Source organism: Trachemys scripta, chromosome 1 (genome assembly GCF_013100865.1).
Source record: "Trachemys scripta elegans isolate TJP31775 chromosome 1, CAS_Tse_1.0, whole genome shotgun sequence".
Lineage (NCBI taxonomy): Eukaryota > Metazoa > Chordata > Testudines > Emydidae > Trachemys > Trachemys scripta.
The window spans coordinates 68,143,185-68,166,507 of NC_048298.1; the positions used below are offsets into that span (position 1 = coordinate 68,143,185).

At 41.4% G+C, this 23,323-nt stretch overlaps 1 protein-coding gene across 1 annotated transcript in view; it reads left to right on the forward strand.

Annotated features, from left to right (window-relative positions):
* Positions 1 to 23,323, forward strand: part of ZDHHC17 (zinc finger DHHC-type palmitoyltransferase 17) — a 109,238-nt gene that overhangs the window by 12,154 nt on the left and 73,761 nt on the right. Inside the window, exons 2-4 of the mRNA XM_034771888.1 lie at positions 11,241 to 11,363; positions 16,356 to 16,433; positions 17,706 to 17,850. Coding sequence (XP_034627779.1) covers positions 17,722 to 17,850 — 129 coding nt within the window. The 5' untranslated portion in view covers positions 11,241 to 11,363; positions 16,356 to 16,433; positions 17,706 to 17,721. The remainder of the gene's footprint in view (positions 1 to 11,240; positions 11,364 to 16,355; positions 16,434 to 17,705; positions 17,851 to 23,323) is intronic.

Genomic DNA, 23,323 nt, shown 5'->3' on the forward strand with positions numbered 1-23,323 from the left:
TGCTGATGAGCTCTGCGTGGTCACCTGTGCTCTCCACGCTGGGCAAACAGGAAATGAAATTCAAACCTTCGCGGGTCTTTTCCTGTCTACCTGGTCAGTGCATCTGAGTTGAGAGCGCTGTCCAGAGCGGTCACAATGAAGCACTGTGGGATAGCTCCCGGAGGCCAATAACATCGAATTCCGTCCACACTACCCCAATTCCGACCCGCAAAGGCCGGTTTTATCGCTAATCCCCTCGTCGGAGGTGGTGTAAAGAAACCGGTTTAAAGGGCCCTTTAAGTCGAAAGAAAGGGCCTCGTTGTGTGGACGTGTCCAGGCTTAATTCGGTTTAACGCTGCTAAAGTCGACCTAAACCCGTAGTGTAGACCAGGCCTCAGATGCACAGAGGGCAGAGAAAGAGAGGGGCTCAGACCCTTTATATTGGCAGGACTCCCCTGATCCCTGTGCACACTGGCAGGCAGAGAGAGGAGCTCAGATCCCTCCCAGAGGGACAGGGGCATCCAATCCTAGTGCATGTACTGGCAGGGAAGGAAAGGGGCTCAGCCCCTGCTCCCTTTCCCCCCTGGAGAAAGGATCCCCATCTCCCACATGGCTGGCTGAGAGAGGGACTCAGACAACCAGTGAGGCAAGGGCCCCCAGATCCTTGCATACATTGGAGGGGAAATTATGGGACTGAGAGGTGCCTCTGCTACAAATCCCTCCCCTTCCATCCCTCTCCCCCCCCCCCCCCGCCCTGTTCCTTACCTCCATATCACCCTTGGTCTAGTAAACACAGGAAATTTGCAATGTGGGGGCTTTGGACAGCGCTCCAGTGGATCAGTGCGTCAGCTCCCAGCTGTGGCGCTCCGCTTCCCGCTGCCGGTAAGTATGGGGAGGTTGGGGAAAGGAAGCCCCCCCGTACTCACCTGTGGTTGGGAGCTGGCGGAGTGGAGCGGCTGGGGCCGGGCTGCTCCGCTTCCGCCGCCAGCAGTGAGTGCAGGACCTTCCTCCCCCCTCCCCCCAGCAACACAGCTGGGGCCTGGGCAAGGAAAGTGGAGCGGGCTGGGGCCGCAGTGCTCCGCTTCCCGCTGCAGGTGAGTAAGGGGGGCATCCTTTCCCCAACCTCCCCGAACTCAGCGGCAGAAGCAGAGCAGCCCGGCCCCAGCCCGCTTCTTAAAAGCGCCTAAGATGGCGCACACTGAGATTCCCTTGAACAAAAAAGGCAATGGTTGTGTCCATCCGTGAGTAGAATGACTTTCCTGCAGGAAGGCAAGAACTTGAAGCCTGATCATTATTGTTCTGGTAAAATATGTGGCAACATTGCATGTAAAGTTGTAATATTCGTTTGTATGGCATTGCTAGACGTGTTCCAAGTCTGGGGGGAGCAGCCACAAACCAGTTCCCCAGAGACAAAAGGCTAGCCAATGCCTCAGACAGGCGTCAGCAAAATCAAATGAACTGTCAGCTATTCTTTGGCAGGAAAGACGATGTGGTTAATATCTTGACAAAGAAACAGCTGGGGGTTCCCATCCACACAGACTTTCCCTCTCCTGTACCTCAGCTGGAGATGATTCGCAAAGAAGAGACAGCTATAAAGAGCAGAGAGGAGACTCCCCAATTGGTTCCTCCTGTCTCTCTACCCATGGCATCCACAACACCTGAAGAATAAAGGAAATAGCTTTGGACTGGGGGAGGGATCCTGACTGCTAAAAAGTGCAGAGAGAGACATTTGTTTTGAATTCACACTAGCTTGTTATGTTAGGCATTAGTTTAAATTTACTTTTATTTTCTTAAACCAATTCTGACTTTTATGCTTCATTACTTGTAATAACTACAAAAGATATATTTTAAGTGAATAAACTTGTGTTATTGTTTTATTTAGACCAGTGTGTTTGGATTGAAGTATTTGGGAAGCTCCATCTGGGGTAACAAGTTTTATGCATATAATTTTTAATGAATAAAATGATGGACTTATTATGAGCTTGTATTGTATTGCTCAGCACTCTCCTGGACAAGACACACTTCTGGGAGGAAGTCTGAGACCGGGGATTTGCTGGTGTTGCTCTGCAGTGTAAATCAAGGGTGGGTGGCTGTAGCACTCTTGGGGTATAACTGGGAGTAATTAACATGCTGGAGGCTGTGTGTGAGCCGGCCAGGAGTGGTTGATCTAACAGCAAAGCAGTGTAAAAGGCATCCCAGGTTGGAGAACTGAGAGGACACAATTGTTATCGGTCCAGATTTTACCCTGGGTAATGTCACAAAGGGTGAGGCTATAAAAGGGGGCATGGTGCTGTGGCTACTGTAGTTCTTCCAACCACTGCAGCTGGTGGATCGGGAACCACTCGGGGCCAGAGGCCAAGATCCTTATCTTGAACAGTGCCTTGTGATGCTTTTATCATATAGATTAGATTATAGTGTAAATAGTTATTTAGAGTTTTAGTATTGGGTTTTGTTTCTTAAAGTTTTCTAGTTAGTTGTTAAGTGGAGCTTCAGTTCTGCTGTTGGGATCAGATGCTGGGTCTGAAAGTCAAGAGTCCTGGCTTCAAGAAGTGCGAACTTTCTTTGGTTCTAAGCTCCAAGAACCCTGTGGTATCTAAAAAGGATCTCAAATCTTTGTGCCTGAAATTGAAAAGCAGAGAGACTCCATTGGTGACAGCCTCTGTAAGCAGAGCCATTTTGTAGGAGCAACCTCCCTCAAATCCAGGAACTCGAGTTCAGGGGAAAGACTCAGTGTGTAAGAATGATCCAAAAGATACTTGGGGAAATTGGTGGATCCAGTGTCTTTTAATCCCAGATCATTGGATCCTAAATTGAGAAAGAAGGATCCTGAACATCTAGTGCAGCAGGCAGTTAATACTGTGGTCCCACAGATCAGACTCAATTCAAGGCTGCTCAACAATCTCCCATAACAGTGGTAGATCAAATCCATTGTACAAATCTTTAGCCCGTTCTTATCTTGGATCTAGAGGGGACTGATAAAGCCATAAGAGATAGAGGAGCTTCTTCGGATCCATGTACTACTACTTCCGCTCCAGAGAAGCTCAGGATAGAGGAGCTATTGTCTCTCACCACTTATTGCATCAGACATGCTCTCAGAAGAGGATGAACCTGGGGTGCTCGAAGAATATCAAGAAACAGATTCTGAACTGGAGGACCAGAAGTCTCTGGATAAAAATGTGGGAATTGTGTCTTTGTTAGAGGATGCAGTATTTCATGAAATAGTTGACGACTACTCCTTTGGTAATAGAGGAGATGTCTCTCGCTGCATCTTTGATGTCCTTGGTTCTCCATAGAAAAACAGAATTACGCTTCCTGTTTGAGGGGCTGCATTGAAAGCCCTTATGGCTGGCCTATCATTTACTGTATTCCAAAAAGATAAGGTTGTCCTATGTCCCCGTCCCAGGTTCCTATCTAAAGTATTGACTAAGTTTCCCATGAATCAGTCAACTAATCTGCCGGTATTGCTCCCTCCCGCTCCCATCCCATAGAACTGCATAGAAATGTAGGTGAAAATAGGTTAGATATTTTAAATGCAAAAAGGGCTTTATTTTATTGTTTGAATGGGACTAAACAATTCAGAAAGTCTCCAAATCTTTTCATATTTTATGCTGATTATAAAAAAGGTCAAATCTCTTTTCAAACATTATCAAAATGGTTATGTACACAAGAGGCTTATATATTGACATCTATTCCTATCCCAGAAGGATTTTGGTCCCATTCTACTAGGGCCAAGGCGACCTCAATGCATTACACTTACCACTCTCCCGATTTCTGTAACATGGAGCTCCAGACATACATTTATACAACACTGCTATTTGGACTTAGGGTTTGTCTACACATGAAGCTTAGTGCATGGAAAATCAGGGTGTAAATATACAGCAAACTAACTGCCCATATGGACCCTGCTACCATATGCTAAAAGTTCTGTAATGTACTGTAAAACAACAAAACATCAAAACACACTAAGGAAGTTTCATGTGCAGTAGCAGAGTCCACCTGGCCAGTTAGTAGATGGCAAGCTAGGGTGTTGTAGATTTACACCCTAATTTCTGCGTGCTTAGTTTCCAGATAGAGAAGCCCTGAGTGTTAAAATTGGATGCTCAGTTTGGCAGAGCAGTACTTCAATCTTTCTTTAATTAAGACTCCATGTTCCACCTTCCCCCAAAGAGGAGTACTGCTTGTCAAACTATCCCATGTGGGAGATGTGCAGAGGACGCTTGGACAAGAAACAAAGGTTACTCACACTCAGAACATTCATGAACAGTGAGGGGAAGGTGCAGGAGTGGTTGCAGGAACACCTCAACAGGCACTTCTATCAAAAGATTCCAATGTGAGAGCTGTACCATCAACACATCCATGAGTGGGAATATGAAGAGTACACCTTGAACTCCAGTTATAGGTGAATAACCTTCATTTCTTGCTGTTTTAGTTATATACCCTGACCTTCTTGGAAAGGTGGTTGTAGCAATGGCTGGTAGCAGGATAATCACTGCTCAGTAAAAATAAAGATCTCTCAAGAAGCCACAAAGGCTTCATAACCATAGTTTCTTCTTCCTGTGCCTGTGGCTCCCACTTACAGTGTGTCAGTTCGCCTGGCACAGAGGTTTGGAAATTCAAATAGCAGTGTCCAATAGGGGTTGTGTATGCACTTTTCATGCTGATATGCCCAGGCGTAAAGGGGGCAGTGCAACCTGTTCACCCTTGGTTCCTTCTAACTGCCTTTCAACAGTAAGTGGGAAGACTTTGTGTCCTTTTTTCAGTTAGTTACTGTTACAAGTTATTAATCTTTTAATTTAGTTATTAGTTACCTTGTCATTAGCTACTTTTTTTTTTTAAGACAGCTAGTTTATAGTGGTCAGTGAGGCTAGTCAGTTACCTTGTCAGTTTCAGGCTGAGCCCTGTTTGCAGGCTTCAAATCCTGTGCTTGTCAATTTCAGATTTGATGCTGGGGCCCTGCTCATCAGGCTTCAAGTTCTTGCCTTCCTGCAGGAAAGTCATTCTGCTCATGGATGGACACAACCATTGCCTTTTTTGTTCAAGGGAATCTCAGTGTGCGCCATCTGAAGCGCTTTTAAGACGCGCACACAGAGGTCCAGAGAACATGGACTGAGGCTCTTTTTAATTGAAAAATCTGAGACCCCAGTCAGATGCTGACCTACCACAGTAATAAGGAAAATACTGAACCAGCATGTGGATCTGTATCTCCCCTCCCCCTTTTGGTTCCCACCTTTCTTTCTTCAGGGATACCTGGGCCACAAATAACATCAGACTGTTTGGTCTTGCAGGTCATGAAATAAGGTTATGCCCTACAATTCTATACCATACACCTGATACCCTCCCCATCTCTCTTTAGGGATTCACATAATTTCACATAAGTTTCATGCACCAGGAGATATAATCTCTATTGGAGCTGGGTGCCATAGAGCTGGTACCACTTGCCTTTGGAGGAAAAGGATTTTAGTCTGCTTTCTTTATGATACCAAAGAAAAAGGGAGGGTGGCAACCTTTACTAGATCTCAGGCTCCTCAACAGTTATATGTCCAATCCAAAGCTTTGCATGGTGACTCTGGCATCCATCAGACCCTCATTAGATCTTATGGACTTGTTTAGTACCCTCAACTTGCAAGATGCTTATTTTCATGTGGCGCTAGACCTGTCATACAGAAAGTTTCTCTGCTTTGCTGTACTGAAGGACCATTATCAGTTCAAGGTTTTCTTGTTTGGTCACTTGACCGCACCTTGAGTTTTTACAAAGTGCCTATAAGTAGTAATCGCTCATTTACATCATCAGGGTATTTGTGGGCCATATCTTGACAATTGATTAATCTGAGGCAAATCAGTCCAGCAGGTCTCCAACTCAGTAAGATTGATTTTGTGCCTTTTTTCAGATTTAGGACAAAAATCAACCTAAAGAAATCTCAGTTGATTCCATCCCAAATCATGAAGTTTATAGGTGCTATCCTATACTCCAAAACACCGAGTATGACCCAAGGACCTTGATGCTGGCAAGGGCACAGGGATATATAGGGGTACGACGACCCCATTGGTTCACCAAAGGGGTAGTGCCACACTGGTGGTCCTTATCATTGTGAGATGTATGATCAGAAAATATGTGAGGAGTTGTATGTATATATACACTAAAAAAAAAAGTTCTCTAGGTCTGTAGTTAAAAGCAGGTCACTCAAAGTTAGCAGGTCATGAGACAAACTCCTCCAGATATGGGTGGGAGATGTCTCTCTATGGTGGACCATTGTGTATTGTATGTCATACAATAGCAGTCTGTTAGCATTTTAAGTAAAATGCTAATGAAGAGCTGTGGGAGACTTCAAAAAGAATCACTTGGAAGAGGAAAACAGTGTGTAGGTGGCATTATTTTGAGGTCAACACCAAAGGTTGTTCTGATATATTTGGGGGAGCAGAAAGACACCCTGACATCCTTCATTTAGGAAGTTAAACTGACAGCGGGTTTGCTTCATGAAAAAGGGATCTCAGCCAGGCTTGGCTGAAAACGCTGGAAAGAACTTTGTGTGAGATAAACTTCTTTAGATAGATGGGTAACGTATTAGTTAAATTTAGAATGTGTTATGATTTTGTTTGATATATAACCATTTGTTCCCATCTCTTACATTGGTTTTTATTCTAATCTCTATTCTTTCTTAAATTAATTTTTTTGTTTTGTAATTGAATTCAATTGTTGTGTGTAATACAGGAGTGGTGTTCTACGGTAAAACTGGTAAGCTATGTTCCTTTGGGACCAGAGGATCTGGAATTTCTGTGGGTATCCTGTGATCAGGGGCTGGATTCCACAGGAGGATACTTAGAAGGGTCTCAGGAGCATCTGTTGTCCACCTGAAAGGCAAAGAAAGGGCTTGAGTAGCTCAAAGAAGAGTGCTTGAGTATCTGACAGGCTGGTTGCCTTATGGAGCCAACACTCAGCTAGCACAGGCAAGACTCCCTCGCACTGGAGGCAGGTAGTAACAAAAGACTTAACACTGGGTGCCCTGAGAAGTGTCACATTGAGGGCTTGCCTGTGGAGAGATTTCAGAATCTTTCCCATCTGATCATGTTGCTTCAGTCACACCATCAGACATGGATAAGAGTTTGTTTGAGGCTACTAGGTCACATGGCTCTTGCACCCAGGTGACATCTTTTGTCAGGTTGAGACTGAGACCTTTTCTGTCTTGGATCCAAGCATTCATAGCATGAACCAGCAAATCATGATCCCTCAGTTGATACTCTTGTCCCTTCATTAGTGGTTAGAGCCAGATAATATTTGTTAGGAATGCCTTTCTCCCCTATATCTCTCACCGTGATATTAGCAGCTGGGGTGCACATCTGAGTCAGTTCCAGACTCTCAGCCTATGGACCTCAGCAGTTTTATAAGCTTACATAAATGTGCTGGAGCTGAGAGCTTTTTGTTTTGCTTGCAGATTGTTCCTACTGCTGTGGAGAAATCAAGTTGTACAGATTTTAACAGACAACGCCACAATAATGTATTACATAAACAGACAGGGAGGAACCAAATTCAGTCACCCTCTGTCAAGAAACCATTCTACTCTAGGAATAGTGCATCAGTCGCTGCATAACTCTCCTAGCAATATATCTCCCAAAGGAATCGAATGTTGTGGCAGATGAACTAGGAGAAGTTGCTCCTTTCACTAATGGTCTCTGAAGGAGTCATTGCTAACACATATCTTCCAACATGGGGATTTAAGAAAATAGATATCTTTGCACCCAAGGATAAGAAAAAATGCCCTCTTTTGCTGTTGAGGGGTCTGGGTTCTCTAGCAGATGAGTTTCTAATCTCCGGGTCACGTCCCACTGTCTGTGTTCTCCCCCTCCCCCCTTCCTTTAATTTCCAGAATTCTAAGGAAAGTGCAGCAGGACAGTGCTCAGATGATTCTTGTATCCCCAGCATGGCTTCATCAATTTTGGTATCCAGACCTACTGTATCAGAGTGGTAGCCGTGTTAGTCTGTATTAGCAAAAAGAACAAGGAGTATTTGTGGCACCTTAGAGACTAACAAATTTATTTGAGCATAAGCTTTCGTAGGCTAAAACCCACTTCATGGGATGGGTCCAATGGAAAATACAATAGGAAGATATATATACACAGAGGACATGAAAAAATGGGTGTTGCCATACTAACTATAATGAGAGTAATCAGTTAAGGTGGGCTATTATCAGCAGGAGGAAAAAAAAAAAAAAACTTTTGTAGTGGTAATCAGGATAGCCCATTTCCAACAGTTGACAAGAAGGTGTGAGTTCCAATCATTTTGTCCAATGACTCTCCCATTTCTACCAGACATAATCTCTCATGACTCAGATTGCATACTCTCTATGGACCCACTGTGTCTTCACCTCACGGCCTGGAGACTTCCAAGTTATACTCCTGGGGGAATCGTGCACCAAAAAATTAAAAATTCTGTGCACAGTATTATAAAATTCAGCAAAATTCTGCAAATTTTATTTATCAAAATAACAGTATATAATCATGCCAGGTTCAATTATTTTGGTAATTTATTTCAAAATACCTATCAGCAAGTATGTCTGTAATAATACAGACACACAACTAAATTCCCCCAGGAGTAGAGAGTTAAAGAAACCCCTATGACAACCCCGTTCCTGCTTCTCTGCTCCCTCCCCCCAGAGCCCAGCCATGGGGCCCTCCCAAGACCCTCACACCCCCTAGAGAGCCCAGCTGCGGCCTTCCCCAGCCCAGACACACACCCTCTTCCCCTAGAGCCCAGCTGCAAGGCCCCCTGGCCCAAACACTCACACTTCTACCCACCAGAGCCCAGCTGCAGCTCCCGCCCCCGGCCCCGACACTCATGAACCCATGGAGCCCAGGGATCCAGAGGGAGAAACAGCCTGATGCTGGGTTCCTGGGCTTGCATGGAGTTTTTTGCATTTTGCCATATCCATCCTTCAGGGCATGCTGGGAACTGCAGCTACTGGAAACCCTCCAGTTCCCTCTCCCTCCCCCCGGCCTTGTCTTCTATTTGGGAGCTGGGCTCTGCCAGGTCCAGTGGTCCCTAGTGGCAGCCAACATTTCTGCAGCCCATTGGGGGGGGGGGGGGAAGAAGCGGAAATTTGGCATACCCAACATTAATTTTTGAAAAATTCTGCATGTCGCAGTGGCGCAGAATTCTCCCAGGAAAAGTTAACATGATTGGATAAAGAATTTTCCAATGAAGTCTAGAGAATTTTCATGGAATGTTAGAAAACCTTTGACTAGGAAAACATACACAGCTAAATAAAAACATTTTCCCCTAAGGCTATAGTCAAAATAATCTGATCCCCTTTGAGCATCTAGTCCAGGATTAATGGTATATCTTCTATTGCTTAAAGTCAGGACTTTTGCTTAACTTCATCAAAGTTCACCTAGTTGCGATCTCAGCCTTTCATCCTCTTATTCAAGATTTTGTGTTTTCTTATACAGCTGTCAAATGAGGAGTTTGTGGTGCAGGAGGGGGCTCCGGGTTCGGGGGGGGGAGCTCAGGGCTGGGATAGGGGTTGCGCTGTTGGGACACGGGCTTAACTCTGGCGGCTCCCAGTCAGCGGTGCAGCCGGGGTGCAAAGGCAGGCTTTCCGCCTGTCCTAGCACCGCAGAACGCACTGCATCCTGGAAGCAGCCAGCAGCAGGTCCGGCTCCCAGGCGGAGGCGCTCAAGCAGCTCCACACAGCTCTCCCCCGCAGGCACTTCCCCCCTGTCTCTCCAGCTGGGAGTGTGGAGCCGGTGCTCAGGGTGGGGGCAATGCACGGAGCCCACCCCGCCTAGGAACCGGACTTGCTTCTGGCTGCTTCCGGGGTGCAGCATGGTGTGGGAACAGGTAGGGATTAGCCTGCCTTAGCCAGGCAGCACCACCGACGGGACTTTTAACTGCTCGGTCGGTGGTGCTGATCAGAGCTGCCGCAATGCAGCTTTACATTCTGCAGCCCAGTACTAGGTCGCAACCCACAGTTTGAAAACCACTGCTTTACAGCATCAAAATGTAGATCAAACTCATCTCAGCTATTAACCAAATAGATGTGAACTGTATCAAAATTTCATATGTCATCAATAAGTTACAGCTACCAAGTCGAGTAACTGCTTTTTCTGCCAGGACCCAAGCTACCTCGGCAGACTTCCTGTCATTGAAATTTGTAGAGCAGTGACATGGTCCTCAGTATGCATGTTTACCAACCATTACTCTCTAGTATGAGCATCTGGTGTGGATACTGAGCTTGGAAGACCAGTTCTGCTGTCCATGTTCAGATGTGCTCCTATCGCTCACTGCTTAACTCACCAAACTGCTAGTTAATCACCATAAGAGGGAGCCATGTGCACAGGAACTTGAAGAAAAAGAAACAGTTACTTACCTTATAGTATGTGGTGTTCTTTGAGATGTTTTGTGCATGTGGATCCCACAACCCCATACTTGCATCTCAGAAACTCCTCTTGAAACTCTGAGTGGTGAAGGAACTGAGAGAACGGGACACATTAATAGAGTACAGGTATTGTCATAATTTTCCCTGTAATTTTGCCCATGAAAAGGAGAATGGAGACAGGGTAGTAGCTAGCTGGGTTATGAGTGGCTAGTAGTACTTTTTTGAATTCTGCCCAAGCAACTGCATGCTTCTTAACATTAGTAAGTTTTCTTCCTGAAAGGAAGTGTTGATGTTGGTCAACGTTGGTCCCAGGTAGGTTTGACTGTCCATGAAGAACAGTTGGTTTTGCTTGTGGTTGCACAGGGGGTCACTGTTTTCAGTGCTTCTGCTTGTGTGAGTCTTCCATAAATTGAGGTTATATTGTCTGGATTTTTCCAGGGAAGTGGGAAGAGAGTGCTTCTTGGTGGGAAACAGTAGTCTCAGGTCAACCTAGATTGGTTAATTAGTTCACAAATGAAATTCTGTGGCAGAGGAGCAAAATCTTGGTTTCTTTCACAGATGGAATATAGTCTTTCAAGAACTCCTTATGCTGTTGACTGATTGTCTTGTCCTATTTGTGCATGAGTTGCCTGTCTTCATGCTTCTCCTGTTAGCAGCAGGTGGAAAAAAGAAAACTTTGTCATGGTAATCCCTCTGCATAAGAAGTTTGCTGTTTCTTACTCACTTTTTGGTTCTTATCTCCAGCAGGTGAGAACAATCTTTGTAATTGCTACAGTCTTTTGCATAGGTTCTTATATTGTGCTCATCTCTGTGGTATCTAAGTACCTGATTGTTTCCTACATGTTGGTTTTTGCATACGATAATAAGTTGGAGTTTTTTTTCTTCTTCAAGGTATGGAATATATGAACGATGTAGAGAGTTGGTGGAAGCAGGTTATGATGTACGGCAGCCAGACAAAGAAAACGTTACACTTCTCCACTGGGCTGCAATCAACAACAGAATAGATCTGGTGAAGTATGTATTAATATATAGCTAAACATCAGTGATGTCTTTAAACAATTTTTATGTTTGTCTATAATGCTAAATAGACTTCGTAGTTCCTTTTTAAGGCCACTCATTCTCAATTTTAAGGGTAAAAAATAGGGCTATTAATTAATCGCAGTTAACTCGTGCGATTAACTCAAAAAAAAAGAATCGTGATTAATCATACTGTTAAACAATAGAATTTCAATTAAAATTTATTCAATATTTTTGAATGTTTTTCTACAGTTTCAAATATATTGACTTCAATTACAACACAGAAACAAAGTGTACAGTGCTCACTTTATATTATTTTTATTACAAATATTTGCATTGTAAAAATGGAGAACAAAAGGAATATTATTTTTCAGTTCACCTCATACAAGTACTGTAGTGCAGTCTTTGTTGTGAAAGTGCAACTTAAAAATGTAGATTTGTTTTTTACATAACTGCACTCAAAAACAAAATAATGTAAAACTTTAGCGCTTACAAGTCCACTCAGTCCTACTTCTTGTTCAGCCAACCACTAAGACAAACAAGTTTGTTTACATTTACAGGAGATAATGCTACCTCCTCTTTATTTACAATGTCATCTGAAAGTGAGAACAGACGTTCACATGGCATTTTTGTAGCCAGCATTGCAAAGTATTTACATGCCAGATATGTTAAACATTTGTATGCCCCTTCATGCTTCGGCCACCATTCCAGAGGACATGCTTCCATGCTGATGATGCTCATTTTAAAAAAAAAAATGCGTTAATTAAATTTGTGACTGAACTCCTTGGGGGTGGGGGGAGAGAATTGTATGCCTCCTGCTCTGTTTTACACACATTCTGCCATATATTTCATGTTATAGCAGTCTCGGATGATCACCCAGCAGATGTTGTTCATTTTAAGAAAACTTTCACTGCAGATTGGACAAAACGCAAAGAAGGTACCAATGTGAGATTTCTAAAGATAGCTACAGCACTTGACCCAAGGTTTAAGAATCTGAAGTGCCTTCCAAAATCTGAGAGGGATGAGGTATGGAGCATGCTCCGAAGCGGAAACTACAGAACCTGAACCACCAAAAAAGAAAATCAGTCTTCTGCTGGTGGCATCTGACTCATGATGATGAAAATGAACATGCATTGGTCCGCACCTTTTTGGATCATTATAGAGCAGAGCCCATTATCATCATGGACGCATGTCCTTTGGAATGGTGGTTGAAGCCTGAAGGGACATATGAATCTTTAGCACATCTGGCACATAAATATCTTGCGATGCTAGTGCCATGCTAACACCTGTTGTCACTTTCGGGTGACATTGTAAACAAGAATTGGGCAGCATTATCTCCTGCAAATGTAAACAAACTTGTTTATCTGAACGATTGGCTGAACATGAAGTAGGACTGAGTGGACTTGTAGGCTCTAAAGTTTTACATTGTTTTATTTTTGAATGCAGTTTTTTGTACATAATTCTACATTTGTAAATTCAACTTTCATGATAAAGAGATTGCAGTACAGTACTTGTAATGGGGGAATTGAAAAATACTATTTCTTTTGTTTTTTACAGTGCAAATATTTGTAATAAAAAATTAATCTAAAATATTGTGTTGTACCTGAAATCAATATATTTGAAAATGTAGAAAACATCCAAAATATTTAAATAAATGGTATTCTATTATTGTTTAACAGCACTATTAATCTCGATTAATTTTTTAATCACTTGACAGCCCTAGTAAAAAATAAAAGCCAGAAACCCCAATCTAGATATTTTGCAGAATCCCTGTGATGCCACAATACCCAAGAATAAGACCTGTTAAATGCCCAGTAGCCAAGGCTTTTCAGAGCAGCTGTTCAGCTGCAGTATTTGCAATGCAAGTATGCTACTGCAAAATTCTCACTTTGGCACTTCTAGTTTTCGCTGGATGATCTAGCAGAACAGGTTTCATGCAACCAGTGACCTTGAAATATCTTGTTCTTTTTGTGACTTATCAATTTTCTCTCCCTGAGGAAAGGGAATCTTATGGAAAAAGGCAGTGAATTTTCTAGACAACTAAGGTTATAAGTGCCTTTGATCCAATACAAAAAAGAACTCTAGTATTCCCTTATTTCAGTTTTTTTTTTTGTCTTATACAAGAAGTGATGACCAAAGAAAAAATCCTTTAGGTTTTTAGAACAACAGAGACACAAATAACTAATGTTATAACCCCTTTCAGATAATAGAAATTAAATCTTGATTTAAACCCTTGGAGTCTTAGAGTGGTGGGGTTTGTTATAAACCCTGAAGAATGAAAAAAGTAAAATCCTAAGTATAAGATCTACAAGGATATGTTTTAAACCACATTACTTCTCAAAACTTTTACATTCTAAACTCTGAAGGAATAATTATTAGTGTTTGTTACTCTGCAAAGTCATAGGTGTGTGAGCGGTACATGATTCCTTTTACATTACATTTAAAAAAAAAATGAGCTAAATGAATACACTAGATAGGTAATCAGTATAACGTGGGGGTTGGCAGGATCCCAAGAGCACTTGACATGAAGTTGTTGACTCAGTGTGCAGGTTTCAAAGTAGTTCTACTCTGTTAATGTGCATGTTCAACCACACACACAACCAAATATGAAAAGGCAAAAATGAAGCATAAAGAGGTTCTCCAGGTAGTCTCTAGGTCCCGTCTGTTGTTATAGGTTCTTTGGCCACCAGATCCTTCACCAAGCGACAGTTGTCATCATGATTTGCTTTTTAAGGGCACTTTTTTCCTGTTGCAGTTCATTTTGCCTTCTGTTATGCAGAACCACTGAAGGAGAAATACAGACATGGAAGTACCTTAGTCATTGGTTTGAAAGACAGAAAAACAAGTGCTATTGCAGCTCCCATGGCAAAGGCAACTAATCTCCTATGTCCATCTTCTTTTAGATAAAAGGCACGCAGGCATTCTACCTCTCCCCATCATTTTGAGGGAAAGTCTATGTACAGAATTGTAAGGCACCTGGATTCTTCTAGCAACCAGGAGTCTCTTGTGAGACAGATTTTTGTCTTTTTCCTGCTCTTCTTCCCTTTCTTTATATCCCTTCTTATTTTCCTTCTCTTTCTGGCTTGTCTGACAACTGCAGTGGCTGGAATGTCAAAGAAGTCTTAAACAACTTAAACTACCAACATATATGTATTTTTTTTTGGTCTGGTATCTATATTACTTTATTTAAAAAGTACAGTAGCATCTGAAAGCCATTGTTAAAAAGTAATCTTACTTGTATTCTCTTATTCATTCAGTAAATCCAAGGGGTTGATCAGGATTGAGTTCTTGGATGACATGTGCTCGTATTACAAATACTCCCCTCTCAATTGGCACTGTTCTTAATAGAGTCTAATGGCTGAATGAGTGCTGAAACAGAACTATTCTCCTGTCCAAAAGTAGTGGTCATTCCCTTGTCAGGGATTTGCTGAAAGTATAGAAGTGATATAGGTGAGAATTGAAGTTAATGAGGAAGTTCTGCACAGTACCATGCCTGCATGATGGCTAGTTCTGACTAGTGTAGTTATTAACTGACTTTCGTAAGCACTAAATTCACCTGCAAAGTTATATATAAAAAACCTCCCTCCTAACTATGCACTTGCTCCCCTCTTTCTTTATTAAATTTAAAAGCAAGTGTAAACCCTGTAGTTATGTCACTCCTAACTGGCTGCATGCAGGCCTGTCCCTCTGTGAAAGAGGCAAACAGTTAGTCATATTTAACTTCTCTTTGTTGGCATCTAGAATTTAAAAAAGAGACCCAATATTTCTCCATATTTCTTCTATTGTAGATGTTCTTGTAACTAGGTGTTTTGAGCCCTATCATATGATTTCTTCGTACGTGATTTACTAGCAAAATAAATTGAGATTTTGGAAAATTGAGAGGGTAATGAACCAAAATGACAGAGCTGAACATCCACCAGGTTGGGAGGTTTGTTTTGGAGTCCAGATCTGAATTTTACAGGTGGTTTCTTGCTTTATGCTGGGCTGAACTAAAAACTTCGATCTGAATACCTCCAAATTTTAAGATGCCTGAAATTTGGATCAGAGACCAAATTTTGCATGTAAGATTCAGCTTTAACTGTTACAGAGGTGTCCGTTGACCTGCATTGAAGAAACTGTATTGTTAAAAATTCTGGCAAGACTTGTTTAAAAAAATGTTTCCCTTTTTGTTAGTTAGCTATGACTTACATTGTCATCTTCATTTTACCAATTTAATCTCTCAGGGAAAACATACTTCAGTAGGGAAAAGAATTAGCTCACAAAAACTGCACATATGTTATAAATATGAATTGCTACAGATTAAATGTGGATAATTCAATTTGTCCTACAGGTGGTTAGTCTGCTTAAAAATGTTTTTCAGAAAAATTAATTTCTATCCAGTCATTTTTAAAGTATTTAATGTTTTTTGTCCTCTGTCTAATAACTGTAATTGAGAAGCATGTAAAATCTTTACACTTGGTTAAAAGCATAACAGAAACATTAATTCTTGGAACAATGATTTCAGTAGGGACATTCCAGTGATAGCACATGCTACAAACTAAATTGTCTAAAACTGTGTTTTATCTTCGCTAAAATTCTGCAAGTATTCCTGTCTGTTTTCCATAGTCAAACACACAGATCTCTTTACTCCATCAAACGTACTTTAATTATTACATTTTTTTTAAACTAAGTTAAGAACCTTCCCTCTATTTACAATAATGTAAATCTTTTTACATTAACACATATAGTGATAACTAAATTAGCAATCTTGCTGTTAATAAAAGTAATGTTAAAATAAGACTAGACCAGCAAAAAGCTGTGTGTGTGTCAAAAATTCAAGACCGGCAATTTCAAGGAGGAGATCTGTTATAGGAAGGCTGGGAATTTTTTTTCTTTTAAACCTGCATCTTATGTCTCTTTTTAATTATATATTTGTCACTTATCTTTCATGTTTATGATTGTAATCAAAACAATCTAGATTAAAATGTATGTTTTTCATTCTGTTTTTAGATTCTACATATCAAAGGGTGCTATTGTTGATCAGCTGGGAGGAGATTTAAATTCCACCCCACTTCATTGGGCAACGAGGTGGGGGAAAATTCTTGGATTTTCTTTACTCCCAGTTTAATTAGACAGTAATTTGTTTATTATTTGAATGAAATTCCATGATATGCTTCTATTATGAGTATGTGTTGTGCCTCCATGCACGAATGAACTTGAGAAACTGGGGTTGGTGGTAGTAACTGAGTACATTTATAGGTTTCGTCTCTAAGGACATGGACATTCAGTTCATCTATTGACCAGTTTGCTAGTTTCAGATGTAGAAGAGACTGATCATTATGATGAGAGGATATATATTGTATAAAAATTGGAGTCAGTGGTCTCTTTGCAGCTCTCTTTACTGTTGCTTTGGGAATCTTGCTCTTGATTATCTGGTGGGGTTTAGTAATAAAAGGGGTGGATAAACTCCTGTGTACTGTACTGGACAGACAACTATCTTCTAATAGTTACTCCTTCAGATACAGTTGAGTAGAAATGAATGGGAAAGGAAGTATATATGTCCTAATATTCATAATTATGTACTGCAAAGAGGAGGCCTGGGATATTGGGCTTTGGAACATTTAAAATGTTAAATTATGTTGATACTTAACAGTGAAAAATCCACTCATTAGGCTAATCTGTTAGGCTTAGTTTTAAATATTAAAATGAATGTATTCCTTTGGGGTTAAACATAATATTTGACTATTTATGTATTATAAGATGAACTCTTAAACAGATTATTACTGCTCTAAATTCAGTCAGGTTCAGAGAATATTTGACTGTCACTTTGAACACCAGTTAACCAAAGCCATATTCTGATTGACTGGAAGGGCCTATTTTGTGGTGTTGCAGCTGTGCACTAACTGACAACTGTGCATATTTGGCACCTTATCACAAAAATGGTGAGAATCCTGATGGCTATTATGCTAAAAAGATTTTATGGATGCTTTTAATGCAGTGCAGGGAAAGTGTCGGCCCCAAAGCAGCACTTGTTTTCCCCGTAATAGAAGGATACATTGCATTCCCTCCCTGCAAAAATAAAATAAAAAAAATCAACTAATCTGTTTATAAACTTTTTTTAAAAACAAAATTTAAAATTAATTAATCTCATACTTAGTTGTTCACATATTTGCAGAATCAGATGCATAGTGATCATCATTTTCAAAGGAAAAGTTGTCCTAATCTTCAGTTCAGAGTGATATAATGATATAATTGTTTAATTAAAAAATGTCTGAATTTAACATTTTTCCTATCCAAATATGTTACCAAATTTTATATATATAATTAACCAGGTGTGTTTGTGTTCTCTGTTATGTTTAGACAGGGTCACTTATCCATGGTTGTACAACTGATGAAGTATGGTGCAGATCCGTCACTAATTGATGGGGAAGGATGCAGCTGTATTCACTTGGCTGCCCAGTTCGGGCATACGTCTATTGTTGCTTACCTGATAGCAAAGGGACAGGTAAATTCAAATAAAATAACACATTTTAATAAATAGACTCCTAAAGAGAATATTTCAGTAGTAAGAAAATAGTTAAAAACTATGCTTACAATTTGGGTAATGTAATGTTCTGTCATTTTGGAAACTGTTATGTCTTTTTATATTATTACTGTGTTGTACTTTTAGACTACTGCATTTTAATTGAAGCATATACCATCTGTTAACAGTTGTGTGAGCACTTTGGCTTTTGTTCATATGTGTTTAATGCCAGTATAATATGTGTAAATACTAGTGAATGTATGTATTATTTTTCTTACTTTCATTGAATATCATTTTAATGAAGTATATTTTAATTATTCACAAATCTCCAAAACATTGAAACCTCATGTAAACAGCAAACAAGGCAGAAGAGGCATGATGATATCATGAGACTGAACATTTTTGTTTTAGCTCCCAGTACACCTTTGTGCATACAACCCAACAAAACAATTAATAAAACAATCTTCCCCATCCTTGCTGTGGGATGTATCAATACATCTATAAAAAATAATCTGCTTCTCAGATTAACTCACCTTGTATCCCTCCATCCGTTATTTTGTGTGTCTGGAAGGTATCATTAAACCAAGGTCACCATTAGTATTTTCAAAATAAATTGGTAAGGCTATGATTTTTTTCATGGAAGTCATGGAATCCGTGACTTCCAGTGACCTCTGTGAATTCAGACATGGCGGGGGGAGCCTGGAGTTCACAGCCCCCACAGGCGGTGGGGGCCCCAAGAGCTTGGAGCGGTCTCCACAGCTGCCAAACCTCTGCTGGCGGTGTGGGGACCCCGCAGCTGGGCTCCCCATTTTATCAGGGATATTTTTAGTAAAAGTCACGGACAGGTCACGGACTTCCATGAATTTCTCTTTATTGCCCATGACCTGTTCATGACTTTCACTAAAAATATCCATGAAAAAATCTTAGGCTTAATTATAGGCTAAGTTGCACACATGACTCAGCACTGTTTTGTTCTTGCTAGAGGAGAGTTCAGGTATGGTCTCCATAACTCTTTTAAAAAACAAAAACAAAAACAAACAAAAAAACCTCCTCTTATTTTTTTTACTAGGTACTTCCAATTATGTATTTTTGTTATGCTGCTCAAATCAATCTGATGAAATGTAACATTACTACAAAGAATGGGTTATAGTATGTAATGCTGGGATGTTATTAAAATTATTTCAACTTATATTTTACTTAAATGCATAAGTGGTAACAGAGTTCATAATTTTTTGTAACTGACTTCTATGGTAAACAGTCTTTTAAGCAGTACAACAAAGTCTAGTGAATCTAGCAGATCTGTGGCCATGTAATTGGTGTCTTTGTGCAAATAATCCTATAGCTATTAAGTATCAGCATATTTGTGTAATTAAAAACAATATATTCCAGGTAAATGCTATGTAGCAGGCAATGATTATCCAGGCATAACTGAGCTCCATCAACCTTTTTCCAACTTTATTCTTGTGTTCTGGCTGCTTTGACCTTGTAAACATATACAGTATACTCCCATTTATCCAATACTCTATTATCCAGACTTCTGCGTTTTCTGAATCCCTTTCTTGTCCACCATGTATCGCATGCTGGGACACACAGAAGGGATTCAGATAATGTGAAGGTTTGTATAATAGAACAGAGACCCCCCTGAACAAGACTGTGAGGAAGAGCCAGAGCTCCTGGCCATGAAGGAAGCCACCCTGCTGCTGAATGGCTCTTGCTGCAGCACAGGGAACCCTCTGCATCCTGCTATCATGAGAGTGAGTGAGTAGGACCATGACATCAGAGCTGCAGAGGGCTCCCTGCGCTGCTGCAGTGCCAATGACACCCAATCCCTAAAGGCACAAGGTGTAGGGAAGGCTGCAGTCCTGGCAGGGCAGAGCAGAGTCCTAGCCACAGAGTCTATGCTATCCCCACATTTTGCCCCTCCAGAGACTGGGTGTCATCAGCCCTTCAGAAGTTCAGGGAGCCCTCTGCAGCACTGCTGTCAGGGGAGTGAGTGAGTGGAGCAGGGCAGAGCAGAGACCCCTGGCCAGGACTGCAAGGAGGAGGAGGAGACTCCGGCTGCTGGGGAGGCTATCCCACAGCTGAATGGCTTCTGCCCTCTTGATTATTCACACTCTAGTTTACCCAGATAAAATCCGTGTCCCCCATGCTATTTGGATAATTGGGAGTTATTATATTTGGTTCCTTTATAAAGTAGCTGAGATGAAACAGCAGATGGTGCTGCAGCATAGATTACCATCTTAATCTCATATTGCTATATATCAGTCCTTATCTCATATTTACTTTCTGCTTAGATTCTGATGTATAGTGACAACACTAGCAGAAAATAGTCTTGGTATATTCTTTTTAACTTTTTTAAAATATTTTTTCAAAGATACTGCTTTCAGTAATCAATTTTTTAGGGCTGTCAAGTGATTAAAAAAATTAATCGTGATTAATCACGCTGTTAAACAACAATAGAATACCATTTATTTTAAATATTTTTGAATGTTTACTACATTTTCAAATATATTCAATTACAACACAGAATACAAAGTGTACAGTGCTCACTTTATCTTTATTTTGATTACAAGTATTTGTACTGTAAAAAAACAAAAAAAATGTATTTTTCAGTTCACCTCATACAAGTACTGTAGTGCAATCTCTTTATCATGAAAGTTGAATTTACAAATGCAGATTTGTTTTGGCTACATAACTGCACTCAGTTTATTTTTACAAAACCACATTTTACAAATTTACAAAACCACATTTCTATGTGTATTTTAAAAGCAAATCTTTTATACAACCTTTTATGAAAATATTCTGCCATTGCACTTGTAAACTCCCATCCTGTAAATGGATGCAAGTAACTGCGTATACAACAATTGAACTCAACCTCATTGAGTTCAATAAGAATACTCAGATGCAGGAAGTTACTCATTTGCAGAAGTGTTTGTAGGATTGATGCCCTAAAGTCACTCAGCTCTCGCTTTGTTAACTCTGGCTCCCACCTGCTTCTTTATGGCACTGTTTGGGAATGGAAATTGCAATTACTGTTGCCCAGATAGGATCCTTATGCTGTTACTTGTGAATTTTGACCACCTGCTACCAAGTGCTCAGAGTCTCTCCAAGACTCCTGTCACTAGCTGTCCACAAGTATCAGAATCTACAACCCATTTAGGTTGTCATAGATAAAAATAGATTCTTTCTACAGATCAATGAAATAGAGAGAAACTTGAAACAAGGTGGTTTAAAAAACCCCCCCACTGTACTTATCTCGTCACTACATAAAGGTGTACTAACCAATTTCAAACGTTGTTTACATAAATTATTGAAAAATCATGAAGACCTTGCCAAGCACCAAGTCATTTTTTGATACTCATAGCTGCAGCACTGTGTGTCTTGCCTCCAGTCCCAAACTCTGATTCTGAGCAGTGGCCAAGGACTACTTGGCGGAGTGTGTGTGCAAAAGTGACCCTAAGTAACCTTGGCACTCATGAATCTTGGGCCCTGTGTTTCTGGGCTTGGCCTCTTGCACAACTAAAGTAGCTATGAGGCTGCTCTAAGCATTATTGGATGTCTCTGGCTCCAAGGACCATTCTGGCAGCCAGGGATCAATGGGCTATAAGCATGCCCCGCCCTCATCCCTTTTCCCCACGGCAGTTCCCACTGCACCATTAGGAGTAAAGATGTCTGGGAACTGGAATTTTTTCTTTGAGCAATTATCCACACAGATTGCACTCTGGGTGCACATATACCTCAGGCATGTGAGGTTGGATTCTTTTGAATAGCAGTGTCCACTGGGTCCATGCTTGCACCCTGAGTGCACTTTCGCTCCCTGAATCTGAAAGGATAAAGTGTGTGCCAGCCGCAACCTGCACTTAGTTCCTTTTTACTGCTAGTGGCTGTTAGACAGACCTTGTAGTATCCACATTCTTTGATCTTAGCAAGTAGGTAGCACAATTCTTTCTCTCACTAGGAAAAGTTTGTTAGCCTTAGTTCTTGTTGATAAATTTTCTTTGCCCATTGCTTTGAAGTACTTAGTTTTAGATAGTTCCCACTTCCTTTCTGTACAAGAGATCTCTCCTCTGTGCAGACCCCCTCTTGTACAGTGGTTAACCTAAGTCACTGCGGTTAAAGAGCTCCTCCTCCTGCAACATTGCTATGCCCATGAACAAGAGACACTCCTTGCGTCTGCTGTCCTTTGAAGAAGGCCATGCTCTGGAGTGCTGCTTAATCTGCATATCATACTTCAAGAGGACTCAGTCTACAGAGGCAAAGCTGAAACTCTTCCTCTTGGAAAGCTACAAGCCTCATTGGATCTGGGTAGACCTTCAGAGATCCTCCAGGTGTCTGGTTAGCTCCATGCTGCCAATGCCCTGATGAATTGAGATGCCACTCTTGGTGGCTTTTCAGAAGACCCACTTGTCAGCCGCATAGATGACGTGTTCAGAAACGGGCCTTAAAAAGCACCGCTTCAGGGACCCATGCAGGCACCAATCCTCCTCTCCAAGTATGGAATGAAGAAAGCCTCTCCTAAGGCTCACTTCTCCAAAAGCCTTGAAGTGGAATCCTATACCACTTCCCGAGCACCAAACCCAAATTTGTTGTAGATGGCCTCTTCCCACACCAAGGACAGTGCTGCCTCCGGGTTTGATAGAAAGACACAGACTTTGGCACCAAATGTATCATCATAGAGCATCTTAGCACTGGGAATTATGGCACCAAGTGTCTGTGTACCCAGATCTCTTTCCTTGATACCGTTGGAGGCTTCAGTTTCGGCAGTGTACCAACTCTCTGTGTCAGCACTACTCCCCTCCACAGCACCTGCGAGACACCTCTCTGTAGGAATGGTATCGGACTCACCTCTCATTGGGAGGCTATGGGGAGAAATTTCCAAACCCGCTAAGGTACTTTCCCCAAGATGGAGTACACCTGATAGATCTGCCCCATTGTTGGAAGAAGTTTCTTTTCTTTTTCCCCAGAGGTACATAGCAGAGCTTCTTCTCTGGAGTGGCTCCCACACCTCTGTGAGTGTCACAGTGGGAATCAGGCAGAGAATCCAAGGAAGATTACTTGAGGGGCACCAGAAGATCATCATGGACCCACAGAGCACACCCTACCTGCTACCCACTCATGAGCCATCCTCATTATCCCTATCAGCTGAGGCTATACTGGTACGCCATGGGGGGTGAATCTGTATTCCAGGAAGCTGGCTTTATCTACAATCTTGAGAGCCAGGCCCCTCTTGCCAAAGAAGCAGCTCCAGTCATCTTGGGTTCCACTTCAGTATTGAATTCAGCTTCTGGAGGGTGAGGAGGAATACTATGGAGATCACTACTCTCCAATAGTATATCAGCCTCCAGTCAGCTCATTCTGTCCAGACAAAGTGGTTAAGCCTCCATCCACAGCTTCTGTGAATGAGCTAAAAGGACTTGCTAAAAAGACTGGTGGAGATGCTTCTTATCCTGTTGCA